The 19,336-nt window shown below is 29.9% G+C and overlaps 1 protein-coding gene across 1 annotated transcript; it reads right to left on the bottom strand.

The window, feature by feature from the left end:
• Positions 1-9,965: 9,965 nt before the first annotated feature.
• Positions 9,966-16,499, bottom strand: LOC100574056. Its single transcript, XM_003241567.4, has 3 exons — positions 15,154-16,499; positions 11,989-12,249; positions 9,966-10,286 (listed from the first exon to the last, which is right to left on the bottom strand). The coding sequence occupies exons 1-3, from the start codon at positions 16,381-16,383 to the stop codon at positions 10,068-10,070; spliced, it is 1,710 nt and encodes a 569-aa protein (XP_003241615.1). The 5' UTR covers positions 16,384-16,499; the 3' UTR covers positions 9,966-10,067.
• Between the last annotated feature and the right edge of the window lie 2,837 nt (positions 16,500-19,336).

Below are 19,336 nucleotides of genomic sequence, written 5' to 3'. Positions count from 1 at the left end.
AAATAAGATTTAAAAATATTTTACAAAAAAATATAATGCTCAAAGCTACAATGTTTATTAGATATAGATATAGAAATTTCCAGTTCTTAAGGCATCAAATTAAAGTGTGTCTGAAATTTCTAAGACAGTGACTGAGTGACAAGTTTAAAACTAAAGTACAAAACCGTAATAGAATAGATTCCTTTAGGGGAGAATCGTACCGAAATTAAGATAGGTACCAAAATTGTAGTGACGTTAAATTAAATTACTATTAAAGACTCAAATCTAAATAATGTTAAGCTGCCTAAACAGTTAACATACTAATTCAAAAATTTTAATGAATCTACAATAGGTACAATAATAAAATTCTGCTATGGATTGCTAAAAAAGTTACGAAGAAATGTAATTTTAAGTATACTTGGTTTAACATTAAAGACATATTTATTTGAAAACAGGAAGCGCTAGTTTTAAAGAATCTCGAATTTATAAATTCTATGACAATTGGATAAAGAAAATAAGGTTGTAGTAGGTATCTCCGTTTAGATAAAGTTAATTTATTATAATGGTAATTATTATGTATTATTGTACAGTAATGGAAAATGGTAATAAGAATGATTTAAATTTTTAAATGTATACTCTGTTCCATGAAAGAAAGGTACCACAATTTTAGAAATTAATGAACGAGAATCAAAAAAAAAAATTTTATATGATGCCAAACCATCTGTTTAGTTGCAATGTAATTTATAAATTAATAATTAAACAGTATAAAATAGTCCATTATAGTAATAATATGTTTATCAAAACTGTATTGCGAACAGCAAATGTCATTAAACAACTAATTATTGATAAAATTAAAAATTAAATGAAATACATATTTACATATTACCTACAATAATATATAGGCTCTAATAAATAAAAATAGTAACTACACATCAATAAAATGATAAAACAAAATAAATAAATCTGAAAAAAGGTCGATGAAATTCAAATATATACATACAAATATATAAATATAACAACAATCTGATGTAGGTAAATAATTTGTATTAAAATTACCCTGTGCCGAATTCGTTAGAGTTAAAAGAAACATAAGGACTTAAGTCTTAAACTTCTAAGATTTGATTGCAAAACAATGTTAAATGAGGTGACATTAAACGAGGACTTAGTAGGTAATCAAAAGGTTTAACACACAACCCAATATAATTTATCTACTTATGCTAAATATGTTAATATTGTATTAGAATACTTAAAAAAAATAGCAAAGTATATTCCGATGATCGAACAGTAATAATATTGAAAATACATGTCTCATATAAATAATAAATAAAAAGTTAAATTGTATTCAATAAAAGTTGGTAATAAAACAAAATAAATTGAGCAAATTTACACCTCTTGGCTCTTACAATCACATATATATAAGTAGATTGAATGATTGTGAACCTAAAAATTCTTTAAAGCTCTAGTGCTCTACTAACTAATAACTTAAACCAAACCACATTCTAAAATTAAATTAATAAATAAAAAATAAAAATAAAAAAATAAACGGAAATCAAGTAAAATAATTACCACTCTTGATGTTATGTTCCATCTCGTTGGGCCGATATCCTAGCCTAAACAAAAACATTAATAACTCAATAATTGACAAAACTAAAATAAATTAATACATTAATACTTACAGGTAGTACTCGCTGCAAGCTCTGGAGACCAACTCTATCTCATTCTAAATTCAACAGGAACCTGGAGCACATTGACTGACGTTTTCACTGCACTTAGTTGAAATTGCATACGATCCATCTCGTTCGAACAGTTCTATTCTAAACAGGAACACATGGTTAAACGCGGCCGACATGAAAAATTATAAATAAAAAAACCAGGCACTTTAGGTTATCGTGAACTCGTAGGTCTATTTTTTTGGGGTTTTATATTAATCCAACGCATGTATTTAACACTATAGTAGTAGTTAGATTTGCAAAAAAAAATTATCTTTGCGTACGTCAAGTACTTGGTAAACGCGAGTGGTCTTTTTCAGCTCTCGAATAGTACGTGGTGAAAACAGTTGACACGGAATTTGAAATTAAAACGCCCGTCAAACGCGTTGGAAAAATGAAAAAAAATCACGATTACCGGCCACACGGTACTGTACGGAACACGATAAGAATAGTGCGGACGCGTTGACGCATGGGTTGTAGCCACGGTGTTATATAGGAGGGCCGACGGATTGATTCGCACGCTACCATGTTCATAATATGTTGGGTTAGGTGCAGTATATGCAGCGTCATCTACTAACTACTTGACGAAGTATAAAATAGGTAACCATGTTGACACAGTTGTTTAATTGGTTTAAAAAAAACATGGACCATTTCGGAAACAAACTACCTATAAGTACGTTTAGCACCCTTTGAACATCGCCGTCAGCGTAAATTCGATAAACACGGTTCGCCATTATCGTGTATCAGATAGTCGTCGAACAAAGTGAATACCGCACATGGTTAACGGGAAAATTGATGGTAGAATAAACATATTGAATACTCACGAGATCTTATAACGAGTCCATCGGAAGCCACAGCAGTCGAGTGGCTGGATCAAAGTGGATAAAAATGTGTGGATTGATCGTTAAACGGTGGAAACGTGGTCCGCCATATTGATCCGTTGTCCATTGTTTTTGGCGGATTTTAGATACTCGATGGTTGGCCATGTGTGGCACTCGCTTGGTCGTCGAACAATTCCGTGCAAGCAAATTTCGAAACGCAAACGAACGTCAAGACCTAGTGGAGATTAAAAAAATTAAAATTCACGAAAACGTCGAATCGAAACAACAGCGGTTGCGCCATTTTCGGGTATGGATATGGTCGTCGAATGCGGTCAATACCTACGCAGTTTTCGAAACGCAATCGATCGTTAGGAGAATAAAAAAATAAAACTTTTAAATAAAAAACTTTAACGATGCCGGCAAACGACAAAAAACGGCGGAGATTCGATAGACGCAGGCCACACTCGGTTGGAACGCGATGTATATGATACGGGTGGGTTTCGAAACAGACGTCGAAAACAATTGAAAAAATGAAGAAATAAACAATACTCACGAAGTAGCGGACAAAATTATGACTGCGGCAGTCTTGTCTGAATCGCTCCAATTCCACGTGTCATGACTTCAATCCGTCGCCATTTTTACAGGTGGCGATTTGATATACGCAGGTGGCACTTGGATGATCGTTGAATTCGACACAGATTTCAAACGCAACCTACAAAACATGATGTCAACATAAATTTAAAATTTAAAAAAAAAACTATTGGACGCAATAAAGTTCTACACCATATATCGTCGTAAACCCGTCGCCATTGTTCACGGCGGCGATTCGATATTTGGTTAATCGTAGACTACGATGAATACGGTATATTATAATAATAATAATAATAATAATATATTATGCAGATTTCGAAACGCAAAATGTACACATAAACTATAAAGCAATGAAAATATTACAAAAAATAAATACTTACGAAACTCAGTTACGGTGTCTTCAGAACAGAAAAAAGCGGAAATGGCGAACCGGCGTTTTCACCGGTCAGTGCGTTATGGTGAAATGCTTACGGTCTGTACTGACATGGCCGTAGAGTGAAAAGGACGTGTCCCTCTCGCCCCCGACCACAGGACGCCGTTGGCCGTTTCCAACAGTGCATTTGAAACACTTGCGCGCAGTGTCACCAACCTGCCACCAGGGCACACGATCGTCATTGAAAAATTAGCCATATCGGTATCACGGCCGCCACGCCACGCCACGTCACGCCTCGTAACAATTTCACCCTGTATGAAAAACCCCTATAGTCCGCGATATGAAGACTAGAGATAAGGAGGCCAAACTCTGCTGGCCGCCTGCATAAAAATTGGTTCTATAAAACATCGCACACTAATTTCTCCACCAGTCGCGTGGCGGTCAAATCCGAGGCTGGCTCAGTGTATTATTACCCGTATTACATAGGGACATACTGGACTTTATTAGTTTTAAAAAACTATAATTCAAAAACTAAAAATCGTATTTAAATTATAACTACACCATCGTATTCAGCGCAAATTTATCTTTAAGAATAAATTACAAAAATATATTAATATTCTATATTTACGTAATAAATATACATATAAATAGTAAAATAAGGTAAACTGTTACGTTAAAATATCTAATTATTATACAACATTATTTTACATTATTTTTATTTTTATTTACTAAAAAAATAAAAATTCTATTTAAATTATAATTAAGTACACCATCGTATTCAGCGCAAATTTATCTTTAAGAATAAATTACAAAAATATATTAATATTCTCAATTCTGTATTTACGTTATAAATTATATTATTAAATTAAATATTTTAATTATTTATAAAGACAAGAAATGTATTATACTGGTGCATATTATTTTCTAGTGGTAGATTCATATTTACGATACCGATTGATTATACCAAATTGAGGAAATATTGAAAATGTAATTATGTCTTTCTAGTTTAAGAAACGATTGTTCCTTTTCATCTACATACAAACTTATAGACATGTGATCAAAGGGCCACTGGATACTTTCATCTAATTATATATTTAGTTTAATTTCTATTTTAGAAAATCGAAACTAGACACATTGAAAAATAAAGAACTTAATATGGATAATTTATTAACTATTACATCAATGATTAAACAAGGTGATTTAATCCAATTGTTCAGTTTAGTTAATCAGAAGGAAGAATTTTCTAAAGTCATATTGTCCGTTTTTTTTTCTAATAATGCGTATATGTTTTATTGTAAAAAGAGCCAATTATAAAAATACTATGACTAGTAAGGGAAAAACAAAAAAAAAAAAAGGAAAGTATCCAAACCGTAGTAAATAATAATTATTATTATGTATACGAAACAGTTTACCTATTTTTACTGTTTTATGTACATTTATTAAGTAAATATAGAATATTAATATTATTTTTGTAATTTATTCTTAAAGATAAATTTACGCTGAATACGATGGTGTAATTATAATTTAATACAATTTTTAGTTTTTGAATTATAATTTTTTAAAGGTAATAAAGTCAAGTATGTCCCTATCTAATACGGGTTAATTATACTCCGATCCAGCCTCGGATTTGACCGCCACGCAGATTGGTGAAGAAATAATAAGTGTGCTATGTTTTGCGGGACGTTTTTTGTGGTAGAGTTTGGCCTCCTTATCTATCATGAAAAGTGGTCGATGTGTACCGTGACCCGTTGCGGCTTTCCCGCCTGTTAGGCATTGGTTCTCAACCTATACCGCTTACAGCGCGGGGGTCGCAGAGACGGGCGCTCGCGCGTAATGTGAACCACTGAGGCGAAACGGCCGCTAGGTTCGCGACGGTCATCGACCACTTTTCATGTCGCGGACTATAATCCAACATTTTAATACTTTCGTATATTATAATCAAAACATTAAATTAATATTATAACTAGATTCAAAATTTAATTTAACGTCAGAAAATGTAGGTACCTACAGTACGCGTCACGAAAACGTGCGGATGATTCTACCGCTTCCAGTTGCGTTTTTTCGGTAGGGGTAGTAGTTTAGATAGTTTTATGCTTTATAAATGTTTTATTTAAGAAATAGAACCATACCAATTTCACCATTCAATTATTTGGATAGTCAAAAAAAACTGAAAAAAGATCATGTTAATGAATTTGTTTATTGAAGAAACAAATCTAGTACTAGATATATATTATATAGTATTACAGTTATGCCTATAGTATTTGTAATACAATTCGATCCTTAAAACGTTTTATAACTTCTATATGATAAAAAATTATCATCTATTATTTTGTGGATTGTCTATTTAAAAAAGTTCAAACCCATTGATCGAAGTACTTGAATATAGGATCTTGGATCACCAACTAACGGAACGTTATCATTTTTAAACAAATACAACTTTACAGATCATTGTATTATACTTAGTTTTAGGTTTTCTATACTATTATATTACTATAAAAAAAAAAAATTATACATAAATATTCAAACGGTTTACGAGTAATAAGCCGTCTTTCCGTCTATAGGCCTTAAGTATAGGTAATTTTATTAATATCATTACAAATTAATAATAAATAATTAATAGTTAATTACCTATAATATTAATAATTGTAATTTGATAATATTCTTAATTTATTCTATACTAATATATTGTTCCAAATTATTGTTTAAGACAAATTCAACCTTTTTATAATTTAATATTAGATAGGTAGGTATTTATTGATTTTTTTTTTTTGTTATTGAAATATTTTATTTAAAAAAAATAAAGCCTTAAAATTATATTAATATATATGAATTCTATGTGTGAATGACGCTCAAGCGTTTTGTCACTGCACATTACAAATTGTAATATAACGGTCAGGACCCGAGCTCGTTTGCATAAACCCGATCACTGTTAATATTATTATAAAGATTCTCGTCCTGTTTATTCGGCGGCGGCGTTCGCTCTATTGTAAACGTTATTTATCATCCGAACGATCGACACGATGACTACTTACTAATTACGATCGATTTGAAAAACTGAAAAAATAAACAAATAAACACCGAGGACAATGACCAATTATAATATATAATATTGTTCTTGTCTTCTATGCGTACAGTCGGAATTCTCATTTTTTTTTTCTTCTTTTTGACGTCTCAATTTGTTTTAACTCATCCAAGTCTGGTTTTCGATCAAGATATAACCGCGGGTGAAACTGAGTAAAGAGTATCTACATAATAATACCTATATGCGTTTACCAGAAATGGTGGAAATATTATTGTCTCCTGCGAAAAACGAATGTGTAGAAAAAAAGGAATCAAAAAACAGATCACCTCACCCAATTATAATTGTTTTTAATCACAAATTTATTGTGCTGATTATACGTAGGTACAAAATAAAAATAAACTTGATGTTTACTTACTTGTGGCGCATGATGGCAGGAGACAGTAGATACTTATTTCCTACCTCCACAATTCACTAGTAAGTCAAGTCTAAATTAAAATAATTACCTAACATACATTATTACATTGACATTGCCTATTTTTTTAAATTTAAATTATACATATTACAAAGAACAAAATTACATAATTTATCTACCTTCTTTAAGCTGACGCTTGTGGTGAAGGCAGACTGCAGTGAGTTGAATAATATTCAATATAGATTATTAATATATTAGATTTAACATTTTATAATAATTAGTATACAGTTAAAAAATAAATTAGATTAGAAAAAAAACAAAAGATTATTGTTATTATATAGATAATTTAGGTTTTATAGATACACAATATATATTATACATTACTAAATATTAAATATTAAATACATTATGAAAATAACTATTTAAGTATAAGTTTTTTAACATTTAAACTCCTATTTAGATAAATATTTTATTTTAAAATTAATGGCATAGAAATATAATAGGTCGGTGCAAGATAATCCACAATTTTTTTACATAAAGATTTTTTAAAATAAATAACTGGCATTAAAGGCTAAATGTTTTCTTTTTTCAACATTATAATTTACCCAGTAATTTAAATTTTTTATAAACCACAATATAGCTATTTTTTAAAAAGTAATTTGACAGGTAGCACATTAAATATCTTAAAATTTTCTTTTGAAGGACTTTCGAACGTATCCTTTCTCAGAAATATGCGTACAATTTGTTTTTTTTGATTTATTAAAGGATATAAAACATTATCGTTCAAGCCTACCCATACTAGTAATCCATATTAAAAAATAGCTTGATAGATAGATAAATACACTAGACGCAGGATATGAATAGGAACTACATAACGTAAATTATAGAAACTAGGGTTTAAACTTCGTAGTTTCATAACTAGCCACTAGGTTATTAACATGTAAATTGCAGCACAAGTTTTTATCAAAAATTAAACCTAAATATCTGACACTTGAAACTCTTGATATGTTTTGACACTGTGTATTTTTACATGGGAATTGTTTTCACATAATATATTAATAAATTTAGGTACCTAAATTATTATTTTTTATAAACTATTATTGCTAAATATGTATTAAATTTTTTAATTATTCTATTATTAGCCATTAGCAATACATGACTGATCGGTAATAGACATGAATAGTAGGTACGTGGAAAACAAAAGCTGCAGAACCTCTGTTCTAGGTGTATTAAAATATATCTCATTTTTTCACTAATTAAGTTATATATTATACTAGACATGTTTCAGAGAAAACACATTACCAATTGTTTTGATAATATTGATATCAATATACAACTAAGTATGTTTATAAATCTCTATAATGCTCGTTAATTGGAATTTTTCAAAGTTCAGTAAACATATTTATGATTCATAGATTTTCTTCGCAGGGAAAAAATACCAAGTAGTATGCTATATTTTGTTATTAATTTTCCGACCTTATCTTCTAAGATCGTGGACAATACAGTCAGTTTGTCGACATTTTGACATATAGATGGCGCCATCGAATCATGTAAGGCTACTGAAATGTATAATATAATACTGTTCAGTGGGTAAAGCCAATGTTAACAATGCCAATTACTGGACTGTACCTATATAGAGTTCAGTGATGCCAACGTTCCACGCCTCCACCCTAAACACTATAGAATAAAAAAAATTAAAACAATAGAATTGTCGTTACTAAAACGTTCTATAATTAGATCATTGGCGACACAGTGAAGAGCACAAATTTTATAATATTTTCAGAGGGGCAGTAAAACGGAATAGAAAAAATCAAAAATGTTTTAGTTTCTAAGTATGCGATTTCTTTTTTAAAAAATGATTCCTAAAACTAATAAATTTCGTTTTTTTTAACTAGGTAATAATGATATACGTAATATTATTTGTGTAACTTCTTACTTTTTATGGACGATTGTATATTTGTAATGTGTATGCATTCAAATGTATACATTTAACACCAATACGGTAGTACTGTCTATTGACTAATGAATATAATTATTAGTATAATAAGTATCGTAATTTATGTAGAATTTTCCCTTGTGCGTCCCAAATTGACACTTATTTAATGTGTGCACTGTGCACCCAGAATAAGATATCTCCCGAGTGCGTCCCTAGAAAAAAGGTCATATTTGTTTATGAAACCCGGGTGCATCCCAGTTCATTTCTGAACTTAGGGTGCACCCATGACTCCACGAGTATATATAGCTTATTCCCTAAAAATATATGCTTATTGCTTATTATTATTTATTTTATTATATGACCCATTTTTACAAGTTTGAGTTTTATACGTACTAGGGCTATTCAATTTAATTTGTTGATAACTGATTAGGTACTGCATTGTGGGTTCACTCAGGCAACTGGATATAATTTGTCAATAAGGCGGACGCACTCGTTCTATGAAAAATGTATAAATTAAAAACGAGACACACTCAAGATGTCCCCATTTATATACCTACCTAAACTATCCTAAAACTATCTCTTCTATATTTTTTTACATGTAGACGAAGGGAATATAATATTTAAACGAAGGCTATAATATTTAAAGAATTTAAAAAAAATTATATATATGATTCATTTGTTTTGTTTTTTTTAAAATTATACACAAATGTGTATATGAATATGCCAATTGAATAGTCCATGTTTAATTTTTGGTGATTATCCGCCGTGGATAAAAATAGAGACCGCGTGTGGACAAGCCGCTCTTATTGTTTAACCAGCTTAATTACAGCCAATAAGTTATGTTAAAGAGGTATGCGTGCCTGGTTTTAACTAGATACCTACCCTTTAGATCAGACTTATCAGAGTATAGGTAGGTGGATAGATAATATATACTAGATAATAGCCAATAGGTACCTATATCAATATATCATATTATTATATTATACTAATATATTATATTTATCATATATATATTTAATATTGTACCTAGGTAAACTCGTAGATAAATAAAATGTATTGGTCGTGTACAAACCTAAGAATAGCGCCAGATCGATTTGTTTTAGCGTAATAAAACATAATATCTGACGAGTATTATAATTTATTAAACACGACGGTCATTCAAAATTAGAACGGCGCATATTATATTATTTCCGCTACTTCCGGTTTACCCACACGATACCAAATTTAATTCATCCGCTCCTTGCAACAATATGACCCAAAGGCATCCACGCTGATCACTTGGAAATAGCTGCCTTCTGTTTTAATCACCTTGTGCAGCTTTCTAACGCCCTGGCCATCACCCGGACAACCTGAGAACTTAGGAGACTTGCGAATGCTAATTGAAGTATGACGTTTGCAGCATTTCATCATTCTTTTATTTTTTATTACAAAACTAGGGGATACCTGTACAAAATATAAAACAATACAAACGAAATCTATTATTATTTTATACTCTGAGCCATTGTATTATTGATTTTACAATAAATTTTAGCCATTCATTCAAATCTCAACCGCTATCACAAATCCTAAATATAGCATATGTACTATGTAGGTAGGTATATAAAGAAAACATGGTTTTTGAGTACACACTAGGTACCTATGTATAAAGCTCCTAAAATCCATTTTTAATTTGAGTGGTAAACTTTGTCACGGTACAAAACAATTACAACAGAAATCAGGATTATCCACTCCATATAATACATTTTAAAATAATTATCTTATTACGTAAAATATAAGAAAATAGAAATATTGTACATTTTGTACATTACTCCGTGAAACTAAATTTATTCAATTTTATTTATTGATGATTTAATCTTTATAAGTCTATTACATGACATATTATAAGTTATAACTATAACGTATATTGTTGAATCCATATAAAACTAACGAAGACTAGTCTCAAAATATTATTATAATTAAACATTTGAATATTTACAATATTTTATCTTATTAGATAGGTACCATAGAACTATAGAAGCAAAATGTATAGACGTTCTATTATACAGTCCCATTGGAAATATCAATGTATATTAATAATAATAATAATTAATAACTAACAGAGCGTACTAAACGTATTTAAACAAATATAATTTTGTAATTAATTGAATTTTGGATAATATTATTCTTACATAATCAAAATTACATTTTATCATTTCATTATTATCGACTAGGTATCGTATAAAATATATTATTTAATTGTCGTTTATATAAATGATAAGTACTATATAATTAGCCAACGTACCTAATCTATTTCGTATTGTAATTTTATTTTTCACTCATAATTCATAAAATAAGATTTTCTTTTGTAATCCCTAACAGAAATTAAAATTATATTTTAATACCTATTCAATTTACTCAAAAGGGTTCCTGCCCGTATATTCAATAAAAATAAAAATGAAAATAAATAAAATTTATAAATTATTATAATTTTAAATTAGGTAAGTATATTTTTATTTTTCATGACGGTCCACCGGAAACTATACAAATATGGAATAACTCTACCGGAAGTTCTTAACGACAGAGTAAGGTATATATATTAGGTACTCACTCCTATATTCAACTGCTGCTGATATAAATGTATAATATATTACAATCGATGTGGGGAGTAGCGCGTAGTGGTCTGGAGATGGTTAAATTTATGACGATATAACCTGAACAAATATTTATGTCTGAAATATATGCATTAATAACGTTAGCTGTTATTGAGTGATAATTTTCTTCATACAAAACATATTTTTAGTTCAAACCGAAAACATTTTTCCGGAGATTATATACAGATGTATTATAACATTAATACCAATAGAAATATGTTAATATATATTATTTAATACCCATCTAAATTATATAACCATAATAATTAATATATATTTTGTAATTTTTGTTCACAAATAACTTGGTATAGCCACAAGCAGCTTTTAACCTTAATCGTTTAATTCGTTCACTACCTACCCAATAAATATTTCTCCTTTTTATGCTTAAAGAAATATAATACTTTTTTCTTTACATTTAATGTAGGTAATAGTAGAAATAATTTTGTTTTTTTTAAACACGTTACCTAAGTAGGTACTAACTCGTGAGTTATAATATAAATTAAGGTAAACTTCACCTGGACACTTTTATTGCACAACAATTTTCGGTGACTTAAATCTTTTTTATAAAAATCAGACATCAGTTTTTTCTCTGTCATTACATCAACCACTTTATCAATGGCAATCTGCATCCATTTATTCTTGTACATTGTATCTACTCGCTCATCCAAAGAATCAATCCGACGAGCTACAATTTTTAACCATGACATGTTAAAGACGCCATCATTCTGTAATGCCCATCGTCCGATATCATTAATAATGTTTGAATCAGTAATGACCTAAAGAAATAATAAAAATAATGTCCACCATAAAGCAATAGGTATTATATATTACATAATGAATCATAAAATGTTATTGTACATAAAATAAACCATTATATTATAATATAATAGAGTATAGAGTAATATAGTAGGTAGGTATACTGACATTAGGTAGGCATAAAATATAACAGAGGCAATTTTTACAAAAGTGGTGCACCCCTATGCTGTGGTTAGGCAAAAAAGGAGGAGTTTACCAATTGCACTTAAAATGACCTTTTTATATATCAATAGAGCTCGGTAATTTTCAGGATAGGTACTTAATATTAATTTTATTCAATCGTACATAATATTATAACGATATTTTTATTGGAATATAATGAACTTGAACATTAATAATACATATATTATAATCTAATATACAGAAACATATTATAATAATTACAATTGAATAAATCACTTTTTTAATATTATTGTATATTACAGTATATTTTCAGTGTATAATTAAAAATTATTACTAATATATAAATAAAAAGCTTTTTTCAGATTTGATAAAAAAGATTTGTTTGTAATTTTTTTCAATTGTTATGCAATGGACGTCAATATAATAGTTAGTATATTTATAATATACCTAATGGCTAATATATATAAACATACCTAAAGTATATGCTATATGCAGCACAATTAGTATTCTGACCTAAAATATAAGCAGCGAAATTGGTATACTGACCTAAAATATAAGCAGTGAAATTTGTACGCTGACCCTAAAATAAAAATTTTATTTTAGGTGCAACTGAACCATGCCCAAAAAAAAATATGTTTATGGTTCTGTGATTGTGATCAATGATGATTAATAAAATGTCTGATTATAATTTATACTATAGGTGCTATATATCTAGTGCCATCCCCAAGAAAATGTACGGCTGTAGGAATTTTGTGCAAATAAACAAAAACACGCTACCATAACGAACGTAAGTAATACTGTTGCTAACCGCTAATCTCAGAAACTATACTCGGTCGACTTCAATAAAATACAAGAGTTTCATCAAATTGGATTCCCTGAGCCTAGGAGATTGTTTTTAGCTTCTTTGTTTAACACCTGTATTCAAGGTGGCTATCACGCATGAATTTCGTTTAGTCTCATGAAAGTCGAATATTTTTTTGTTGATAATTTGTATAATATTATTGATTACAAATTATATAACTATAAAGCCGACCTGTAACGGCTTCGCCCGTGATTGGTTGTTTATTCTGCCTTCGGACGATGATATGTATAATTTTTTATTCAAATTTTATCGTTTTATGTGATTGGCAAGTAAATACAAAAGACGGTTAATGGAAACATATTGAAATGTTTCTAGCGGTATAAACGATGAATATATTTTCACTATTATTAATACAGATACAAAATAAATACTAATTAATCAGTTCTCGATAAAGAATTTGATAAAACTTCTGAGTATACAACGTTTTCTGATGTATCTCCTGTTGAAATTAAAATTATTAGATGATTCGGGTCCCCAGTTCGAGAAAATCCCACGTAAATCCATAATTCATGTTTGTTCGCAAATATAGTTTTTCAACATTGCTCCATATAGAGGAAGATTTTAAGCATGCATAAATGACATCAGCTCGAGTGCCCTCAGGGATCACTGGTAAGGTTTGACGAAAATCCCCAGCGACAATAAATGTTATACCACCCAATAAGCTTATTGTTACGCCTAAGATCTTTTAATGTTCGATCAATTGCTTCAATATGTGCTCTGTGACTCATCGTACACTCATCCCACACAACGAATGATATTTCTTGAATAATTTTTCCAAGTGGGCCATTTTTACGAATTGAACAAACGAATTCTCTTTCAAATAATACATTTAATGGTAACTTGAAAGTCGAGTGAGCCGTTCTGCCGCCACTGAGGAGAGTCACTGCTATACCTGATGAAGCAACTGCTAATGCAACTTATTACCTGAAGATCTAATTTGAGCCAACAACAAATTAATAAGGAATATTAGTCCTATACCATCAGGAGCATCCAAAAAAAAATACTCTGCCTTGATTATTCATTACGCTTTCTGTAATAACATTAAAAGCATATTTTTGATCATCTACTAATTTCAGTAAATTGATTTCTACAAATTCTTGTAATTGGTTATTATTGTAAGAACGCCTAATCGATAACTCAAAAGGATCAGGTGCATTTTCATTTCAAACAGGTGAGTTCATTCCAAATTCGATTAAATATTTTTCAGACAGACAAACAACTTTACCTTCTATTTCAATCAAATGCTGTTGGCATATCGTATTATTATTTTTCGATAACGGAATTTTGGTGATCGTTGTTTATATAATATAATTTAATATAAATAATAACACAAATCAACAGACGTGCCCGATTAACCAATAGCAAAAAAATATACACTATAATTATTTTAATCTGCAACAATAAACAAAATTTTTTATCATTTAGTTTATTTTTTTTCTAAACGGGTCGAAGAAAACTCTTACAATTTTATATAATAGTATAGATGAGAATTATTATTAGAATTAACGTGGCACGTTTTAAATTTTTTTCTATACAATATAATACACACGACAAGCATTTAGATTTTAAACATACAAAATTTACTGTGAGTACTACTGATTAGCTCAACATGTTTTCTTTATTTATAATTTTGACAACATGTAAATTTAGTTTTGGATAAGTAACATTTAATATAGATAATTATTTTATAACTAACTGATAGCGCATGAGTGAGGGAATTACCCATTGGTATTATAGCAGTGTATGTTATGTGTTTGTGTATATTATAATATGATTCTACATTGTATATTGTATATTGTATATTGTATATTGTATATTCTACATTCTATATTCTATATTATTAAAATATTAAAAACTAATTTAAATAACCGTATTATACCTTAAGTCCATCATAGCCATTTTTGTGGTTTATTGCTTGTTTATCATTTGTGGTATTCGTATCATCATTATTGTTATTTATTGACGCAATATTTTTCTGCAATTTCAATAGTCTTAATTTTTCCATTTCATCATAATATTTTGAACTATCTATTTCCATTTGTTTCTGTTTTCTTTTTTGATCATTTGCTCTTTTTTTTAATGATTTTTCTGTTAACATTTTGCTTAACTCCTTAGCACGAAGGTCCTTCTCTATATTCTCCAAATCTCGTTTCCTTATAAATTCTTCAAGTCTTAGTTTTTTTTCTCTTTCAACTTCTGCTTTCTGTAACAAAACCATTTTAGCTAACCTTTTTTTCCGTGCATTTTCTTTCAGCATTTTAGCCAATTCAGCCTTTTCTTGTAATGATAATGATATTAGTGATTCAGTAAGTTTTTGCTCTTGCCTTATTTTATCTGCAGTATTTAAAACTGCTTTAGGTTTTTTGGATGATATAGCTGATCGTTTATTCTTCGTCCATAGAAATTCTCCATTTATGACATAAATAGAGTCAGTTTTATTTTTCACTTTATATAGTACGTCTACCTCAATACCTTTTCGTTGTAACTGCAATGCGTCATCATACGCAAAGCGATGATTGTAAGTCCCTTTCCCTGGAAGTTCTGGACAGACAGTACGTTTTTTTTTTAGTATTTCTCTATTAAAACCAAAACTACACATAGAATATTTCAAAAATGATTTATTTTTCTTATTTTTATTTTTATTTACGTATGCTTTATATTTAGTTGAGCTTTGATCAAATTTGCCACTACTATTGTAATTAGATTTGAATTTAGCTTTTAACTTTTGTTGAACATCTTTATACTTTGAAAATTTTCGACTAAAAATTGTTGATGGAATTTTTTTTATTTTTTTTTTAGATTCCATATTGTTTGGACACTGGAATTGTTCATTAGTTTTAATTTTGCAGTGTTTTACTATCTTCTTAGCTATGATTCTTTTTGACGAATCAACTGGTTTATAGTTACAAGATTTTTCGTTTTCACCGGCTTCATAATTTTTAATTCTTTTTTTAACGTTTAATACAGACATTTTAGTTTTTAATAATCGAATTTTATCAGTTTTACTTTTAATTTTTTGCAATTTTAACTGTTTGCAACTATTTATACATTTCAATAGTGATTCCCTTATCATACAATTTGTTCCCATAACTTTTGTTGGTTTGATCATAAAAAAAAAACGTGTGTTTTTAAGAAATCAACATATTGTTTTTGACACTGAATATTTCTAAAACTAAACATTTTTTGAGTATAAATAATTTATGTATATGTATTAAATTAAAACAAATATATAATATACTTACAAATAATTATAAAATAAAAATATAAAATGCAAATATTATGTTTATTGATCTTACTTTATTTAAAAAATGCAGGTTTTAATTAGTAATTACCATGACAATGAATAATACGTAGGTAATAGTTTCTACCAAGTGATCCATTTAATGAAAGACACTCATTGTAATAATGTCATCCTGTATATGTATGGATTTGCATACCTATTGCATAATATATGAATATTATATTATCGAGAACATAAAAATCATATTGACGTAACGACTTCCTTACAATGATAACATGCAGATTTCATAATGTAATGCATTTAAAATATTATGGTATATAGCTGGTATAGGATTTACTGCAAAATAAAAATAACTGAAATTTGACAACAGTTTTTTCTGCCCACGTCCAATTGTTTTCTATAAGCTGTCTTAAGTTAGTGGTATGGGGTGTAGACGGTCACCCGCAGTGATAACCGGACTCGAAACAATGTGATTGCGACCTCGTCCATTGCTCGTGTTATTAAAATATGAAATTTATCAACAATAAAACAATGTCGACAGTCAGCATTTTTCGCGCCACAGTTTTTTTTTACTCCCGCAACATTAGTTTATGATTATACGAAGAAAATAAATTTTTCAACATTGGTGTATAATTGGAAATAACCGCATCATGGCATCAGCAATAAACCTGCGTTCTTATAACCATCACATATTCGCATAAAATTCACAATCGTAAAATCGACTTATCGTCGTTACAAGAATTGCTTTATGTGAACTCGTTATAAGAATTGGAAAATAATTAAATTCCATAGGTACTTACTAACCATTATTATAGATAGAAGAGTAAAGACATTGGCCGATGCACACGCGACAGACGTGATTGATGAAATTTATAATATACAATAAATTATCTATTATACTTAATAATTATAATATGTATAGGTACACAAGACAACATACCTACTAGTCACTATAGTAACTAGTGCATTAGGAATTAGGCGATGCCAATAAATACCTACCAATAGGAGGTACCTATTTATTCATGCAAATATTTGACGCCAAAGTTGTCCATAGGATATAATATAATTAAAATATTACGAAAATGTTAATAATAAATTAAGTTTTACAAGTACAACTTTGAACCTACAAATGGTAAAAAAATTTTCAAACTGCGAATATTTCTAGGAAATTATTTCTGTAGTTCACAATTTATAATTTAGTGTTAAAATTCATCTACCCGTTCTCTATACCAGTTTTTAACAAAAATAAAAATCTCGTAAATCACTTTTTTAATTACCACTATAGCTGAAAATGAATAACGATTATTTAATAATGTCAATATACATATAATAATATAGTAACAAACCAACGAAAATCACGGTACCCATACATAATATTATAAACTATAAAAAGATTCCACACCGAGCGACATCACGATTCCATTATCGTTGGCATCAATTTAATTAGTGGTACCTATACGGTACCGTCCATTGAATGTCTCCGGACCTTCGTAAGTAGGTATAATAACATAGCAGTTGACAATCCGTTGGCAATCACCTCGGAGACCGAGTCCGAGTGTATGAATAAACGTAAAATTAATATAATAACGAGTAACAAATTCCGTACAATATGATATAGGTATATATGTAAATATTAGTTGTTGAATACAAAGCTCGTCCTTGTGTTCGGATTTTTTTTCTTTTTATATTATTCTCTCACTATTCAGTCTTCGTGGTTGTGCTATACGCGTGAGCTGCAGCGTCGCGGCACTTGATTAACGGCTGCAGTGGCCGAAAACCGGTCGCTCGTGAGTACGAGTGTGACGTACTGGTGTACTGGTGTGTGTGTGTGTGTGTGTGTGTGTGTGTGTGTGTGTGTGTGTGTGTGTGTGTGTGTGTGTGTCCCCTTTGCGGCAAGTGAACAACACGACAACCGACCTAACTAATTAGCCGGCGCGCTAGCTCGCGCGAGCCCGACGATATGGCCCTCTAATAGCGTTATCTGGTTCGGGCGACGTTTTATGGTGCTCCGACCGACGGTATTTGTGTGAATAATAATAATAAAGAAAGAATCGAACACATTCACACCGAAAAAAAAAGAGAGAATTTATCTCAAGATTACACGCTCAAGTAATATAATATAGTGTATACCATATAAATGCCTTCCATAGGTATAATAATAATTTACCGGCACACGGTGATCGGCGGCGGGCGCCAAACAATAAAATACAAGCGGGTAACGATGGTATAATAATAATAATATACATATTATTATATAGGTAGGTACATGTTTGGGAAGATAGGACGCCATTTCCGATATTGTACGACGCGGCGCGCGTGTGTGTAATAAAGCTTTATCGTGTTCGGATGTGTCGTGTCCAGCGCGCGGGCAGGACGTTAACAGAGGTGTTCGACAAGTCGTCGTCGGTGCTGTGTTGTTCTCGTTCTTATTTTTAATGGTCGTCCCGCAAACAACAGGTGCGGCGGGACCGGGTTTTCTTTTTCCCGATAATTGCCCCGGCCAGACTACTATATCATCAAACCTATAATACTATAACTTGTATAGGTTATTGTATAGACTTGTATTATAATAAAAATATTTTAGAAAATTCATCGGACCGAGTATTATTATATATAATAATATGGTCACCGTTACACAATATATCATGTAGGTACAATATAAGCGGCATAGTGCTATATTACATTACCATAGGTACAGACGTACAGTGTATTGTTATACATAAATCTATATTATATTAAACACAAACGCATAATATTATACATTCGACAAATACGAAAATCGACCAGTTGGATAATACATTAATATTATATAATATTACTT

The sequence above is a fragment of the Acyrthosiphon pisum genome, chromosome A1 (assembly GCF_005508785.2).
Source record: "Acyrthosiphon pisum isolate AL4f chromosome A1, pea_aphid_22Mar2018_4r6ur, whole genome shotgun sequence".
Taxonomy (NCBI): Eukaryota; Metazoa; Arthropoda; class Insecta; order Hemiptera; family Aphididae; genus Acyrthosiphon; species Acyrthosiphon pisum.
This window is presented reverse-complemented; position numbering and strand designations above follow the sequence as displayed.